This window comes from Lottia gigantea, assembly GCF_000327385.1.
Source record: "Lottia gigantea unplaced genomic scaffold LOTGIsca_86, whole genome shotgun sequence".
NCBI classification, from domain to species: domain Eukaryota; kingdom Metazoa; phylum Mollusca; class Gastropoda; family Lottiidae; genus Lottia; species Lottia gigantea.
In genome coordinates this window covers 630,184-648,989 of record NW_008710834.1, presented here as the reverse complement: position 1 = coordinate 648,989, position 18,806 = coordinate 630,184, and the positions used below count along the sequence as shown (strand labels likewise).

The 18,806-nt window shown below is 31.9% G+C and overlaps 2 protein-coding genes across 2 annotated transcripts; both read right to left on the bottom strand.

Annotated features, from left to right (window-relative positions):
• Nucleotides 1-1,702: 1,702 nt before the first annotated feature.
• On the bottom strand, nt 1,703-9,653 carry LOTGIDRAFT_236722 (hypothetical protein; the record flags this gene model as incomplete). Its single annotated transcript, XM_009067786.1, has 2 exons — nt 1,703-6,288; nt 9,552-9,653. 2 exons carry the CDS (start codon nt 9,651-9,653, stop codon nt 5,596-5,598), a joined length of 795 nt encoding a protein of 264 aa, XP_009066034.1. The 3' UTR covers nt 1,703-5,595.
• A 5,787-nt stretch (nt 9,654-15,440) lies between these two features.
• On the bottom strand, nt 15,441-15,959 carry LOTGIDRAFT_133703 (hypothetical protein; the record flags this gene model as incomplete). Its single annotated transcript, XM_009067785.1, has 1 exon — nt 15,441-15,959. A coding segment is annotated over one exon (519 nt), but the record flags the coding sequence as incomplete, so codon positions are not given.
• Nucleotides 15,960-18,806: the final 2,847 nt, after the last annotated feature.

Sequence of the window (18,806 nt, the reverse complement as noted above, 5' to 3'; positions counted from 1 at the left end):
CAAAGTTATTAAAAATGTGTCTGCTAAGGAGAAGCGCCATAGATGTTTTCTCCAATGGAGCATTTGAGAGGGTTACCTTCACAAAATTTCAAAACAAATGAATGACATTCTGATAATTATATTTGGGAAAAAATCTTAAAAAATTTTGAATTAGTTAGAAATGAAGTCTAAGTACACACCATTTTTCAAGGGTGACAAATACACTCCCAGTACCGTGATTCTTGGTAATGGATCTGATTTGTGTTTTGGTTTAAAACACTTAGTTAAAAAATGGAGAAATATTCCATTTCCTGCAATTCAAACGGAAATCTGGAATGAAACCATGGAAACTGAGGGCAGGAAACACCAATTGTAAAAGAACGGAAATTGAATTCTTTTGGTTTAGTTTGACAAGTGTGCGTATTCAGGGAAAAATTTGTCATGTTGTATAATGACTGTTTATTCTTTGTTAACTTTAACCATAGTTGGAAATAAAGTAATTGCATATAGTTTGATGAAATGACACTTGAAATTTTGAACTGAATGTTAAGGTGAAATAAATTTGGAAATACTGTTTTCGAAACATAGAGTTCATAAAACAAGGATTAATCCTTCTAATGACTTTAATGTAAAATCAAAATTCATTCGCTACACGAAGCCATAATTCTAAATATTTCTAAAGCTAGCACACTCCCCTTTTAAGTTGTATGTGGTTTATACCCTATTAGGGGTTATCCAGTTTTTATGCTTATTAGAAAATTTGACTAATTAATCCTCACTAATTATAATTAATAACAATACCATATATAGAACAAACCAGTGAGTGGTAATCGATATATTAGATGTATATAATTATTATTATAATAATTAAAAAGAATATATGAATAAAATGTAAATATGTGTATCTCATCCAAAATTATGCTGTTGTTATTTATATGTTTTCCTTCTCTGAAGATGATGGAGTACCACTGTGTCCAAGAAAATAGTGTTCAGTCATTCGGATTGGTTGAAAGTTCGAGAGAACAGTCAATAATGTTTGGTTTCATGTCTTGTACATTAGTGTTGATAAAACTTGAATGCGAGGGTAAAAAAATTCTAATGTGGATGTATATTACTGTTCCCCATGTCTGTCTGTTGGTCCATCAGTCCATAATTAGATTAACAAGATAGGGACCACAGTTTTCATCAGATTTTATGAAATTTGGTTTGTTGGCTAATATCTACGAGATCTTATTCAAGTTAGACTTTGGGTAAGAATTTAACAAAGGATAATGAAGTTTAATCCCTTGATATACTGAAATTATGTTAGATGTGCCTTGTGACTGTGATAGAGGTGAAAGTTTTTGTCAGAATTTCATTAAAGCTTATGTGTAGGTTTAAATCAAGAACATCTCAGATAAGTTAGATTTTTAGTATGATTTACAATGCACATATTGTACATATTGACGACCCTTGATATATTGAAAATCTATCATCAAAGTGGGCGTATCTTGCCAGGCAACCACTTGTTGAAGTTATTATGGTGCTCTCTGAATTTCAATATTGTGCCTATGGTTACAGCTCTTGAAAACAAACATTGCATTAGATTTAAATTGAATCTGATATGTTTCTATATATATATTCATGAGAAGAAGGGGTAATGAATGAGATCATGAAGCCAAATTTAACATCAGACCAGGACAGTAGGAGTTCTAACTTTTAAGGGTATAAAAAACACAATTCTGTTCTTTTATGGTTTTATTTGACTGAAAGATTGAAAAAGAAATTGAAACATAATTATGAGCTTTTTTTTTTTATTTACATAACTGACCATTCAAATACTGTTATTTACAATATAGATAACATACATGTATTACAATCATTGTAAGTCCTAATTGTACATCAATATATAAACCAGCAATCCTGATTAAGATTTTGTATCCAAAACGTGAATGTGCATTATCATATGAAGTCCAGGACATTTTTTATTTAATCTTTGGTTTTATCAGATCCAAAATATTTCTGAATCATTATATGTCACTTCTAAAAATTCATTTAATTTAAAGGTGAAAATTTGGAAACACAAATATTTCTGCACAATCTAGGATTTGATTTCATCCAATAAATGCCAAAGTGACAATAATTTGAAACCGTTCAGGTCAAAACTTGGGATGAAATACAAGACCATTTAACATTGACATTACCACTAAAATTACCTCCATTAATTTTAATTTTCAATAACATACATATCTTATCCTACAATTATTTCACAGCATGTATAGAAAAAATACATAGATAGCAATGGTAATCACATATAGAGATACAAATTAAAATATTATTAAGAAAAAAAGCAACAAATGCATTGGTTGTGCTTATAAACAATAAATTGACTTACAACACTAATAAAATTATATAGTCATCTAAATATTTGTTCTATCAACTGATAGAGCTCAATTGTTGCACTGAGAATGTTAACTGCCTTGAAGTTAAGTCTAAATTGTTTATGAATTGTAGGTAAACTGGATGTCAGATGTTTAATTTGAAAAGCGATATATATAGCAGAAATTTAGCTGCATCAGGTATATAAAAACTGTTTCTTTTCAATATTTGCCAATTTTTCAATATTGACCCTCCTTTAAACATGAAAAATGTATGTGCCAAAAAATTCAAGTTCAAATTGTCTTGACCGGTCTAAGATTAGCTTATTCTGACAAAATAAATTCAAAAAGTGCTAAACTAGTAAGAAAAATACAAAACTTTTAACAAAATAAAAATAAGAATAGCAAGTCAAGTCAAATAATTGATCCAAAAAAGAAAGTTGAGCATTTACCTTATATGTCAAATAAATAATTAGGAGATCTTTTCCATGATAACTTAAGTTGAATAATTGCCCAAAAAAATAATACTATACTATATATTCCTATCAAACACATAAGTCAATATCAATGATACAAAGTTTATAACAAAAATGGTACCCAAAGACTAGATATTTCAGTGAGTTTATATCTAATTAAAATATTTTCGTCAAAAGTACCTAATTAAGAATTTTAAAATGAAAACAATACCATATTAAGAATTGTTGAGACAATGGAACCATGTTAAGAATTGCATTAGGAATAAATTACCGAAGAAAATGGCATCAAAATCAGGAACCCAAATTTAGAATTTGTAGCCAATCTGAAAATTAATCTAGACGATTCAATGTGACCTGTATGAACTTATTAAGTCAAGACCTAATCCTAATGATCTGTAACACATGAAAAAATTAAATTTTAAATAAAAATGACAATACAAGGCTTAAAAATCAATAAAAGTTAATGAAAATCTCACATGTTTATTAAGGAAAGTTTGGTATCTTGTATATCTGGTAAATACCAAATGATTCAAGGTGATATAAATGTCTCTCAAGATTACATTTTTTGCTCACACTTGGAAGAATCTTTGTGTTTTTCCAGTTTTTTTCATTGGATAAGCTAAAATATTACTTTTTTTCTATAAATTCATTTTAGCATGGCAAACTCTCTTGAAATCAATTCCATTTAATCAATGAACATAATCTTAAATAGGTTCTTAAAACTTTTTATGTGTATCAGAGACATTGTTAGCTTCTATTTACACCATTCCTTCTGTGGTTCCTGTAATTCCACTAAAACTAAGCATTTTATGGAGTGACTATTGCAAAGGCCTTATAATATGATACAAGCAGATTTTGCAATAGTGACATCATCAAATTCTTAGTTTGAGTGGAATTACAAGAACCACTAACGTCTGAGTGAATATTGGAATGGTGTAAATCGATGTTAACATTTCCATTATGTCTGGAAACACTTTAGCAAGTTTATTTCGTATCGTGAATCTGGTTTTAAATATTCATAGAACATTACATCATGTATAATCATCAGCTTGTGTATTAGATGAATATCTTGAATACTGTATGAGTAAATGCCACCTTTCTTGTATGAAAAAGACCATTAAGAGAGAACAAAATTCACCACCATGAACAAAATTATTATTGAACCATGGTAGTTTACATTTTTAACAAAATGCTACACGATGAGGTATTAATATGTGACAAAGAGTTCTGACCTTTTGACTCAAAACCAGTCAAGAATTTTCCATTAAGAAGAAAAGAACAAAATAAGTTATTAAAATACATATACTATACAATAAACAAGGAAATATTCAATCACAATAATGCTTGTTATAAGTACATTATAAATAAAATATAACACAAAGGGATACTTTCATTCAGTTCACCAGTTAATAATATTTAATCAAGGCTACTGCTGTCTAACTATGCCCACATCTCATAATGTCTTGTCTGTCTGTTCACATTTACTGGTATATATGTTATTACTCAGTTGCAAATTTAACCCTATTGATAACCTTCGTGATAATTAGCTGGGAAAATGAATCGGAATAGTGCCTACTAGCCAACTAGAAGACCGTCACTCAATTTTCATTGTATTTAACCAACAACTCGTCTTTAGTACCAATCAGGCGCCCTGTAACTAATTTTTAAGCCCATCATGTTTCCACAGATAATGTTTTTTATGATGGACTACATCTTTGGCGTCTTGTAAGAATTTTTTTATCATATACTGCTACAATTTTCTTCATAGAGTGCCTTTATTGTAAACAGTGCTCAAAGCTTGCTCTGGTGTCCTTTACTGTTGATTTGTACATGTAACTGTTACGAATAGACCAGACAAAGCGTTATGGAGGACAACATATAAGGAATAAATTGTACATATATATTTAAATGAAAACCACAAAATTTCATTTTTTTTTTTAAACAATATACACTCAAAAAACTTTCCTGGAAAGTTAAATCCATTTATCTGTCTGCCATTCATCTTACATAACAACTTCTGCTAACATCAAGCAGAAACCATTCAATGCTATTTTCACAAGTGTTTTGCACTCATATAAAGACATAAAAACAACCACCATTACAGTAATGAAATGTTTACAATTTCTCGTACCAGGTATTAATAATACACCAAACTCCAGCACTCTTCATAATAGAAACAATAAATAGTATGGTTATTAATAATTAAACAATACCACTATCAATATAAATTTATTCCCTTTCATATACCTGTACCAACTAGAGTAGATTTTTTGGTCTGATATACTTGAAGTCCAGCAAAATTGTATTTTAAGTGGTTGATAGGATCCAATTTAAATGACTGGTACACCATCATAATTGCAGTTCATGTAATCAACAGAATTTAAATGTCACAATACGTGGTTTACATGTTAAATTGACAATAAATTTTCATTCCCATCTGTCTGCCATTTTGTGCAATTGGAATTGCGCATCTGTGATTTTGTCCAATTGTTCAACTGGAATTGTGAATTCCCTATATTTTTACAATCAGAATTGCCATTTTGACCTATTGGAATTGATCATCTGCCATTTTGACTTGTAGTCATTATTCAATAGACAATTTCTATTAAATTACTATTTCACACTTTCCAATGGTAGCACACATTCTAATCTCATCATAGTTTCCAAGACAATCTGGTTCTTGTAATGGGAACCTATGTCTTAATCAAATAATTGTACTGTTTCAAATATCCCTAGTTACTTCAATAACCATGGTAACCGGAATGCTTTTTGGTATTGACTTTTCAGATTTTCTTTTTTAACAGTTCATCCACCTGACTGTCTACTACTGATAGGGATATCCCAACTTGAGCAGCATAATATGTGGACATGATGATAACGTGAGAAAAAGGAATAGGTGTAACAAATTTATCAATAGCAATAACTAAATCAGATAACATAAACAAGATGGCGCCAGCACAACCACATAATTTTGTCCATGTCCACAAATCGTCGAAAAATTGTACTCTGGCAACAGCTCGCCAGGCCATCGTGCTGATCAATGCCACATAACATCCAACGATATAGCTTAATACATAATCATCAATTCCATCTTTTATGTAGGAATACACAATACATCCCAACACTAAAAATACAGTTCCAGCGTAAGGATTAAATGGCCGCCAACCAAATGCTCGTGAATAGTAAATTTGGGCAATGGCAAACATCAAAATGCCGACTTCGAAATAATACTTTTTGTAAACAAGAAAAGCATCACCCAGACAAGAGAAAAATAGTCCAATAAGAATGTATCTGGCGTATCGGTAATATTCGTTGAGACTCATTCCGTGTAGTAATACAAATAACATCAGTGAAATAATTGGCAGACATTTTACTATACAATAAAATATTGATGGATGTGACTCTTCACCAAATAATACAAAGAAGATAGAAACAGTCTTGAAAAATGGCACCAGTTTTGGACCAACACTCTTCAACTGAAAAACACAAAAAAATACATCATTAGTTTCATCGTCATTGAAAAATTTGTAGGGTCCACTGGGTTCAAAAGATAAAAGTGCACACACCAAAAAAAAACCCGAACATGGAATGCTTAAGGTTAGTCCGTTAGTCCTATGTAATTTGGCAACAGATACTTCATCAGCTGCTTTGGTAATGCTTTGATAGGTAGAGCAACTGCTTGTCTTAAATGGTTAAAACCGTTATTAAAAGGCGTTTTTCTTTAAAAATTAGTTATTTCAGAGTCAAGACCAGTTTTTTCCCTAGTAGAAAAAAAAGGAAGGGACCAGTTTTGAATTTTCTAATATTGGTTTCTCTGGCTGATCATAATACATATTGTTTTATTAATAGTAGTTTTTTTAAAATTTAGAATATCAATTCATATATATCTAGTAGGTTATCACAGAAAAGTAGGTTATTACTGGATAAATTGTAAGTTTAACCTAATTTCTGAGTATTGTAGGTTATAAATATATGTAGGAAGGTCAATAGGCAAACCTTTTTACACTACATAACATAAATAACACTTAATTCTATGCTTGAATAATCCCCAATTCAGCATTGGTAATAAAATTTTAATCAGAAACATTGAATGTTTAAGAATATAATCATGTTGCTTATCATTATAAATATAGATCTAACGTATTCGTAATATTACTCTACTGCAATTTACTTTATGAAAAGTGATACAGTTATATAAGCTTATACATGTATATATATATCTCAAATGTGAACCCACTAAAACTATGTTTATTCATGTACTACTTTATTTATGTGTTGAAGTCGTCATTCATTTAAAAAAAATTTTGACAGTTTCAAAATATCATCATGGATTCTAAGGTAATTTACTATTCACTAAGCACTGAGTTTCCCATAAATTAAAGCAATTGATAATGCTGAACAAGTACAAAATAAATTTCAGCTACGGCACTTTTCCATTGAGATCTATATATTAGTCATAGTCATATGATAGATGAAAATTACTATACCATTTAATAAAAAAAATTCAGGTACAAAGTCCACAATATATAGGGGTTACCATAATTAGGTATTAAATCAGTCCGGATGGAAAAAATTGTCATAGTCACATGAGATGAATAGAAACGAAACTAGCATCATCAAATGTAGAGGTATAAAGTTCAAACCAATAAAATTAGACAATAAGCATTTAAAACTAGGGTTAATATAAGTTTATCACATGACTTTTTATCACTCCTCCACAGTTACATTTTTTTATATCTTAAATAGATCATAATACCACCCACATGCTGTAAGGTTAACAATATACTTCCTTAATATTGAGGACAAACTCGGAGATCATATCCTTTTACACTTTTTTAGTCTAAATTACTGAAGGCAAAAAATTGGCATGAGCCCCAATCTCAACCCACCCAAGTTTTTATGCAAGAGTCTCCCATATATTTTTGTGAGTTCTCATGCTTTTCTCGTAAGTTAATTCCAATATGTAAAAACTTTACCCCATTTCAAAACTAGCTAATATCTTAATGATTTTATATCTGAAATGGTTGGCAAAAGAGTTCTTATAAAACAGATAGTTACATCTTTCCAAGCTTGATTCAATGATGAACTATAATAAGCTAATATCTAGTTGCCAATTTTCATCACTTTCATTAGTTGTATATAATGTAGGTATGTAGTCAGAAGTGAGACTTATTTCATGTAATGTTTAAGGGAAACTGAAAAATTTAGAGGCCTAATAAAATTCATGAATACCTTTGGGAGTACAAGGCAGATGTATGATAAAAAGTAAAAACCTTCATCATTACTTCTGTTTGACCATCCATACTACTTGATATACATTCAACACTAATTAAATGGGATGTAACAAGGTAATTCTATTCTAATTTGTACATATGGTTGTAAATTACCATTGAGTAGAAACATTTTCATATATACAAATGTAAATGAATTATCTTATTATAATATAATCTAACACCCTATCCCTTGCTATACAAGAACTTAATAATGTCTTCTGTTAAATTCAAAATATCATAAATGAAATGAATGGAGTTTTACGTCCTACTTTTCTTCACCATGTGGGCTAATGAAGATGTAATGCTATGCAGAGTGCAATGACGGAAATTTGCCATATGGATAAGCCAGCTCTTTTTCCATTTTCAACTGTTGAGGCATCTTTCATGTGCACATCTTGCAGCACACAGGGCCTAGGGATATTGTCCCATCTGAAAGACTAGATGCTTTTTCCATGTCAGCCCCTCTTACCCGCATCACTGACAGGGTGAAACCGGGTTGAAAAACCCGAAGGTATTATCTGGACCTATGTCAGGATTGAACCCTGGATCTTCAGGTTAGCGAACGAACAATTAACTCACTGAGCCACTGTGGCTCTTCAAAATATTAAAGCCATAAACTTTCAACAGTTTCATTCCATTCCTTGATTGTTTCCTTTCTCTCAAATTAACTAACTGTAATTTGAAACACAGAAATGTCATGGTTTAGCCATTTCATTACATCCCTTGTGTATAATGATTCACTCATCAAAAAATAGGCTTTATAACATTGACATAACTTTTTATAAGCATCAAGGCATAAGGTTATAGTTTTCCTGAATCTCACCTTTCAAATGTCACAGAAATAGTTATCAACCACCATGGTGAGCTAAAAGGTGGTTCATCTATCACAAGATAAGTCAAAGTTCATAGCTAGGTGTGAATTCAGGTAATTCCACATCTGGTTTATGGATGTCTGTAGCTAAAAGCACTCATAACTTACTGATATTAATTTGTATGGAGTCTGTGAATCACTATTCAGATAATATGGAGGACATATTGAAAAATACAAGTCAAGATAGAGTCTACTAGAGTGGCTGAAAAGTAGTTACCATTCTAAAGAAGGTATTTTTTTGTTTAAGGCTTAAAGTCAAACAAGAAATTAATAAGAGCTAGAAATTGATGGAAAATTTACATGCCATGGGTTCGAATCCTCCTCATTGTAAGAACAATTCTGATACCACCACCTGTGCATACGAGACACTCATAGTTTGCAATAATAATAAATAATAAGCTTATACAACTATATCTATATGACAGTTTAAGTTTACACTTTCTAGACACTTTTTATCTTTGTTTTTCTATACACTTCAGAACAAAATGAAATAATTTGTATGAGGCGATCATTAATTTTTAGGGTCAGCATCTTACTGTTTCAGGAAAAATTGTGTTTATCTAACACAAGATTCACCTTGAGTTTAAGTATTTACCTTGACTCTTCTTAATGAAAATGGAAACTGTGTATTTAAATCAAGATTACTCAAATAGAAATCCTGGTCATAAATAAATTCTCGAGCCGTTTCTGTTTCCATGGCTTTAAACTCCACTCATACTGCTGCCGATGACGCACTTTGCAATTCAATTACTGGTCAAAATTCAGTTTCAAAATATTACCATAACTGGTGTAAGTTGTGGAAAGGAAATTTCAGAAATCTGTAGTTACCATGATGATTTTAAGTTCCAAAAATTGACTTTCATAAGAAACTAGGCTTCACATCATAAATTAAATGTAGTAAAATTGTGAATAGCACCAAATGTGTTAACCACTTTCCCCAATTTATCACATATTTCCGGTGATAACATCTGCCAATTAGTTTGAGACACATGTGAAAACTGTTCAACATCAATTATGATAAAAAACACAATAGATTTTCCAGACATTAAATTGAGTGAAAAATTAATTATATGTAACAAATTTTGATGCATTTAAAAGCAAATAATCGATATGAACTTGAAATAAACTTCAGCTAAAGAAAGAAACAACAGAATTTTAACGTCAAGCAAATGGCGGCTGTGGGTTCCGATCCTGATCGGCGTGTAATAGTCTGATGAACTTGAATAATCAACAGAATAGAGGACTGGGCTTATTTTCTGTTTTAGTACAGGGAGCTAGCGTGGCAGTGGCTGGAGTATTAAACCCTTGCTCCTTAACCAGGTTTCAATTTCAACATACGTCAAGATAATACATTTTAGGGGCTTGATTTGAGTGTTGAATATATGTAAATAGTCTTCAAATCATTTATATAAATGTCTTTATATATCACAGAGTATCTTATCTTGACGAGTCGTCATTCAACATTCAAACACGGATAATTCTAGACACTCATGGATTTGAAGAAGAAATTTCGACAGTAAGCTTTGAAAACTATTACTGATTGGCTTAACTAAAAAATTCCGTTTCTGAGACTAAGAAAATGGCGCACCTGTCTCTTTATCTGTCAGTGATACAGGTCAAAGGGGTTGTTCAGATTTGATGCGTATGACACTAACTTGGCAATTTCCATCATAACCAAATGCATGCCCTTTTGTTTAGTCCAATAAGTTCCATAAGGATATAAAAACTCCTATTTCGTTCCAATTCTAGGACGCAGGTTCCTTCACCTAACAATGTTTGGAAATCATTTACCTAACAAGTTTGATTAATCTTGGTCGATATATTATTATAAAAGTTACCTAAGATACAGACTGACTGTATGTTTGTTAATGAGAACTACTGATTATTAAATACCGGTATGTAATAATCTTCCCCAGGGCATAACTCATATAATTATACTATTTTAAGTACAGTTATTCGCTAGTTTAAAGTATGACTGCCTGTTAACAATCATGAGACTTCATTTTCTGCAGACTAAACTCAACATGTTCACAATCCTAATGACTAATAGTACCAAAGTCTTATAAACAGGAATTCTTTATCTTAGAAGCTATTCAGTAATAGTGTTCACAGATCACCATCCAAATTTGAGCTATCATGTCCATTATATAAGCCTATATCATAGGAAAGACAAATAAGCTTATATAAAATATAAAGTAAAATTTCTAGTTTGAGGTAAACTTATATTTGAAGGGATTATGATTATGATTTTCGAGCAGGTTTAATATCCTGATGACTATATACATCTAATCAAAACCTAAATCAACCCCCTAAAATAAAGACCATAAAGACTCTGATAAGTATAAAATGTAACAAAAATGTTCCAAAACAATTGTCATTTTATTAAAGATTTACTACAATTTTATATTTATAATATATTTCACATCCAACATTATTCACATTGAATACTGACTCTAGGATGTCCAGTAAGTTTTTAGACCGAGGTCATACATTTTCTTCAGGGCAGAACTTTGTCTTTTAAAAAAGAATTCTTTGGCTTTCAACAAACAATATTTTTTGCCATTACATAGGCTTCCATCCTTTAATGCTGCACCAAGCCATAATGGAACATCAATTTAATAATCAATTCAATGTATAGAATGCATCTCTTTTCAAAACTTGATTAAATATTGACATTGATTTTTGTTCATGAATAATTCATTACATAATTATTCAAATTAAGACAAAATGAATACTGTATACCACACAAAAATGTACTGATGGTCAAACTGGAATAGTCTAATAGAGCTCACAGAATGAAGCTCTGATAACAAAATGTTTTACTTTCTGATACTTCTAAAACTAAACTTCTTAATTTACTTCTTAAAAAGTTCATAAACATTTTCTTAGACCATTAAATTTGATATCATCTAAAAATCTGTGCATTTATGCCATCTCTTCTATAGGGCCTATTGATGTATTGTTTTTCAATAAAGTGAAATCTTGTCTACACAGAGATTTTGACTTGCTCAGATTGCTCTAACCCTGCATCCAAATCTGACATCAATACAGACAAAACATTTATGAAATTCTCATGGACATACAAAAACTTGTCAGTAGACCTTTCATCCTTCGTTGACATTGTAAAATATTTTCTAAATTTAGAACAATAAAATCTTATTTTATAACTAGGTCATATGATAATAGTACGTTTTAGCTAGGCCTATCTTCAGAAATATGGACAAAATTCCACCGACAAAATATGCTAGCATCCACATCATAATCAAGACGATTCACTTATTTTGTTTCGTGGAAAATCATGGGGTTAAGATAATGATCAAATCACCAAATGGTCAAATGAAATGGCTGAACAGACTGAGATGAGAATATGTCAAATACCGTACCTCATACAAAGAAAATTGATTTTTGAGATTTTCCCGTAATCGTTCGGCTAAATTTGCAAACAGAACGGTTGAATGAAACCTCAAAAAGATTCTTATAATGAAAAATGGTAAAAATGGTAAAAATAATGGACTTACGACGTTCAAAGGTTTCGTCATTTTGAACTAATATGTGATACGTCTTCACCTAACTGCACATTTCTTTCAGCTGGCTTGTTTACATCAGTATACTATATTTAGCTCGCCGTGACGTCATCATTAAATTGTAACAGAAATAGTGATTGGACATTATCTGGGTAATATCAATATTCGCATGAAATAAAAAATATACGGTACAGGAAATTTAATGATATAATTACTATAGACTCTTGAATGATTTAGCCTACATCGACTTGATGATTTTGAGAATAAACGAAAAGAGATCCGTTGCTGAAGAAATATCTTGCTGATGTCAAGTAAAACGGAATCTATGACCTTGAAATGGTGCTGAACTGTTAGTTAGGCTAATTTTTGTTATGGAACTACTTTATCATGCTAAATTATCTTTTTGACGCAAAAGTCAATATCTTATATCCTATCTGCATGCATCAGCTATCTAGGTTTTTTAAAACGAAAGTCTAGATATGTGGCTTACATGAAAATATTTATTATAATTATTTAAATTATTCCGATTCCTTGTAAATTCACCACATATTTTACATCATGGAAAACAAGTAGGCCTACATTAACCTTCTTGTGTAGCCTATATAATTCAATTACGTTGTAAATTCTAGATATTTTATTTCCAAATGTGATGGAAGCTATCGATGTCACTATTCAGAAAGATATTACTATGTTTGATCCGTCTGCAATTTAAATACAACTTATCGGGTGTGTGTGGTGTTACGGCAGTGTACTATCATCATTCTCTAGTCCAGTTATAACCAATGACGTCATAATATTGGAAACATTATTATGTTCATGTTGATGAAATATTTATACTTTCGGTAATTCCGCGAATACCTTATATTTATAGCAGACAAACTAGATATCGAATGGTCTAACTAATAGGTGACACAACTGGCTGAAATTGAAAAGGGATAGGGTATATTTAGACCAATATTATAAGATGTATTGTATCTAGGTGGGCATTACAAGAACGTGGATGAATAGATCGTAATTAGGCCATGATATGGACAGATATAGAAACATCGTATCACTAATACGAATTTTGACATGGTCTTATTACGAATAGGAGTGTGGTTTGGACACGGTGATATAGAAATAGATTCTGGATAGATTTCTAACGAACCTTTTATACAGCCAACAGTAACAATGCGATATTACAGGTCTAATTTGGGTAAACTTTAATAACAATTACATTGGTCAAAATGTCCAAAAAATTATTCGTATCAAGTACATCACGAATGCAAATTATGTTCATCGAATTAGGATGAAATCTTCGACTCTGTAATACCGTCCAGCCAAATAAGATGAGACGGGAGGGGCCTTTACGCAAGTCCGTATTCCAACGTGGACTTGAATCTATCAACGATTTTTCTACATAATTAAAAAAAATTTGGTTTCCCCAATTGTTTTAATTTTTTTTTATCTTTGAGTGCCTGGTATTCTGGGACCGCTTTGACGATTGTGTGAAAAAAACCCACCCCGCCCACACACTTACACCCACTCACCCACCTAATGATTCATAGAAATGCGTCACTGAATGATAGAAGTTGCAATGTTGCAGTCTGTTGTAGATCTGACTGTCAGGGTTCCGCGATGCTTCGAATGAAAATCGATCCCAGATCACCTTTATGATATGTCAATCTGCACAAAGTCAAAAGATCACTACAGGTTCAATCAATACAATATGCTTTGCCTAGATAGATTTTATTGCCAACATATAAATAAGCCTTGATTATAAATCTAATTTCTACGTAACAACTGCACTTCTGCCGTTTCTCGCTGAACTGAATGCACCGAAATTATTACGCAGAAGTATAACAGGTCGGCCTATTGATATACCACGCATGTCAGTGAGTGACAAGACAACTGTCATCTGACCTACTTCACGGTACATCACTCTCATGCTTCATTGATTTCTCTCAATAGACGGCGCTACGAACCCAATATGGAAGGAAGTGTAGAGTAATGAAAGCATAATGTGATAGAATTTTTAATATTATTTTACTGTTCCTGTTTTAATCCTCGAAATAATGGGCAGAGAACAAGATTTACTCGATGCAGCAAGGACTGGCAATGTGGGCAACATTGAGAAGCTGTTGTCAAACCGTTCTAGGAAATCTTCAGGCGGTGGTGCTTTGACAAGTGCCCTGGCAAGGTAAATATTTATTATAGTGAAATGCTTTCTATTGTGTATTTTTCATAGGATTGAATTACTCTCGACAAGGAAATAACCTTGGTTTCCCCGTATGTGTGCGTTTGTTTTAACCAATCTCAATTTATACCATAATTTTCTAATGCTTTCCAACATGTCAAGGTGACAATTTGGTATTTGTCAGTTTGTCACATTACCTGTCTGTCACCTACTTTGTGTCATGTTTTATAGAATTTCCTGACAATCCTGTATCTGCAGCCCACACCTTCCTTTTATTCAGGATGTAGGCTATTTGGAAAAAAAGCCGGGTGTTTTGGCCATTTTTTTAAGTTTGACACAGTGATTTGTTATGCAAAACACCAAAGACTTAAGATGTTTCTATACTTGTTGTCATGGTCCATGGATGTCTGAGGCATTTGGGAATCAAAAGGCATAGCCCAGAGACAGGCTGATATTTGCTTATCTGTTCATATAATTCATGTCATTAGATTTTCATTGGCCCACTAAGTCTGAAGGCTCAGAATAATTAAATTTTAATCAATATTTCAATTAAATGTTTATTTCCATGATGCTCACTATGCCATTGCTCAAAATACAGGAAATGTTAAGATTTTAGACTGGTTATTAGTCAACTTACACTATTTATTGGTAATAAAAACTAAAACAATGTTATACATTGTTCTGTAGAGGAAATATTATTTTCCAGTTGATAATGCATTGTTTGATATTGCCCACTTCTTAATGAACTCAATAATGTTAATTTCTGTTGCCACTTTCATATGGCCTAGCTAATAATGATATTGCCATGTTCTGTAATGTCTAGGTTTATATATGCCAGTTTTGTAATGCCAAAGTTTATATTGTCCAGTTCTGTAATGCCCAGGTTTATATATCCCAGTTTTGTAATTACCAGGTTTATATTGCACAGTTCTGTAATTCCCAGGTTTATATTGCCCAGTTCTGTAATTCCCAGGTTTATATTGCCCAGGTCTGTAATTCCCAGGTTTATATTGCCCAGTTCTGTAATGCCCAGGTTTATATTGCCCAGTTCTGTAATGCCCAGGTTTATATTATCCATTTTTGTAATGACCAGGTTCATATTGACCAGTTCTGTAATGACCAGGTTTATATTGACCAGTTTTGTAATGACCAGACTTATATTGCCCAGTTCTGTAATGGCCAGGTTTATATTGACCAGTTCTGTAATGACCAGCTTTATATTGCCCAGTTTTGTAATGACCAGGCTTATATTGCCCAGTTCTGTAATGGCCAGGTTTATACGGCCCAGTTCTGTAATGACCAGGTTTACATGGCCCAATTCTGTAAACAGTTTTTGTGTTTATGCCTAGCCAAGTTTATAATGAACAGATTTATATTGGCCACTTCTGTAATGATCTGATTCCTGTATTTCAAAATCAATAATTTTCAGTTTATGGAATTTAAAAGCAGTGAATATAAATTGTACAGATGCAAGTGGTGAAACCCCTTTACATTTAGCTGCTTTAAATGGCCATAGGTAAGTAAGAATAGTAGAATACCAAACTTTCAGCCTATTCTTGTGGATTACAATTTTTATACGTCCACCAGAATGGCATCACCCATGTCAGTCGTTTCGTCCACAATAGCTCGTAAACACTCTACAAGGGACAATTCTTGATTGATTTTGACAAAACTTGGTATGAATGTTTGAAATTACCCAAGGATGAACCCTATTGAAATTCAGAAAAATCCAAAAATATTTTCTAGCACTTAAGCATTCCTTACTTGCCACTGACTGGTTCATTCCATTGCCATGGAAACTGAAATGACAACATTTTTCCTATACTATAATTCTGCACTATATTGTGTTATTGAAATGAACAATGCCATGCAGTTTGCAATAGGGTAAATTTTGTCAAGACATTTTCCAACTGTCAAGATATCTTGGAAATTAAAATGTGTCAAAGATAAAATGGACCAGTTTGAAAAGAAAGATTTAATCATTTAAGTATCAGCTGTTATCTATAGTAGGATATTAATCATTATCAATATGTTCTATTATATAACAATCATTAGTATCTTGATAGTTAGCTACCAACATGGTATTAACATGTATAATAGAATACTATCAAAATTAGGTGAACTTTGAAATTTTGAGTACAAATTTATTTCATGAAAATAAAATTGATGTGGCAAGACATGCCAATTTTATTTTACAGAGTATATTTGGAAATATTATTATTATAGTTACAAAGAGTTGAAAATAAAGCTATAAATTTTGATGAAATTGGAAAAATCTGATTGTTAATCAAAAATCTAACACAAAGGAATACTCCCTTCACTGATATTAATCCAAAAAAAAAATGACAAAAGCCAAAACATTTTGAACATTGGGAAAAGGTGTGAATGAATGCATTTTCCATTAGCTTTTTGATTTCTGAAACAGATATTGTTGTCTGTCAAACAAGAAGTATTTTTCATTTTGAAATTATGCACAAGGGATATTTCAGCTGTTAAGATAAAATTGAGTCTTTTGGCTTTAATTGTAAGGGAATGAAAGGCTTATTTCAACATTAATAAGTGATACAGCTGACAGACCAAATTTTATTCCATGAAGATAATATGATTCTTTTTTTTCTGAAATCCCGTGAAGACTTTGTAATTCTTATCTTTATATTTCATACATAGTTAAATTATGACAACAGTTTCCCTTTAATACAAAAGATTTCTATGAAGCGGACTTTGACTGTGTATGTCTATTAGATGGAAGACCAGCCCTGTCACCAGAAACGAATTGGTGCTGGGGCTCAGATTTTGTACTAAAAAAAATTGAAGAATTAAAACCCTGAGAACTCATTTCTATATGCTATATCTTTTTGATTTTATACAAAGACACTGTAAATGAATCAATCTTTAATGAACTGAAGAACATTTTGCTGGGGCTTAATTCTCTCTTGCTAGGGCCCAGTCCCACACACCCACCCAACAGCAGGGCTGTAGAAGATTAATATATTAAAGTAGGAGAACTGTACAAACTGTTTATAATCTACTTTATAGATTACTAGAACTTCAATATCATCATTATCTCACTAACACTGATCTTAACACATTTATATTGTTGATCAATCAATCATAGTATTCATTGTTTATCATTCAATCAACTTGATTATATTATATTGTTTATCATTATAGCCCTGACACACTAGACTACAACCATCTTACTGCAACAAAAAATGTTTAAAAAGTTCCTTGAAATTACACATTTTACAAAATTCAACTTGCAACCATATTGCGTTCCGAAGACGCGAGGCCTGTACCCAAACCCAATGTGCCAAAGGAGGCAGCAGTATGCATGGGGGGCAATAACTGATAGAGACTGATTTCAGCTTCAGATTTGAGAATACGTTTGAATGTTGCAGAAGGGGGGGGAGGGGGAAGCGGTGAATATAGTTGCAGTTGCAACCCCCAAGACGCCCTTATAATTAAATCTATGAACTTGGGGCAATTTTTTTCATTGCGTTTATTGAGATGATAAAACACTTGTTTAAACCAATTCTCGATTTTGTGGCAATCTCAACGGCCATTGTTTGCAACAATTGCGTCCACCGTACGATATTTGACTCTTCCTTCGTGCTTAACCACGCTTATGAATACAGTGACTTTAGCATGCTCTGAGCTAATTTTCTGTCATGAGGCTCAGTAGGCCTAAAGATTCCTTTCCGGTGTGACAGTGCTATTATTTATCATTCAATCAAATAGACAGAACTTTTTGTGCTTGACAGAACTTAAGTTTTGTTTTTTACATAGCTTCTTGTTAGATAGAGTTATTCCAACTGTCAAAGCATCTTTGAAGCTCCACAGTTGAGCTAGCAGCAAACAGTGTCTGACTGAGTTTTTTGTCCAAATTCTGGTGTTAAAAGAAAAGAGGGTAGGCTACAATAGACTAAAACCTGTTCTCAAATCCTATTATATCAATAGATATTATCTTTATATACAAAAAAGAGGGTTATTGTCCATATATTTTGAAATGTGGTGTATATAGAAACAAAACATCTTTTATCCAATAATTTCATTCAAAAACATAGCCTACATAATTAACTTCCTTGTGTATGATCCTAATAGAAAAAATTTAGGTGAACTGGTTTGGTATCTCCAAATTGAATTTCCGTTC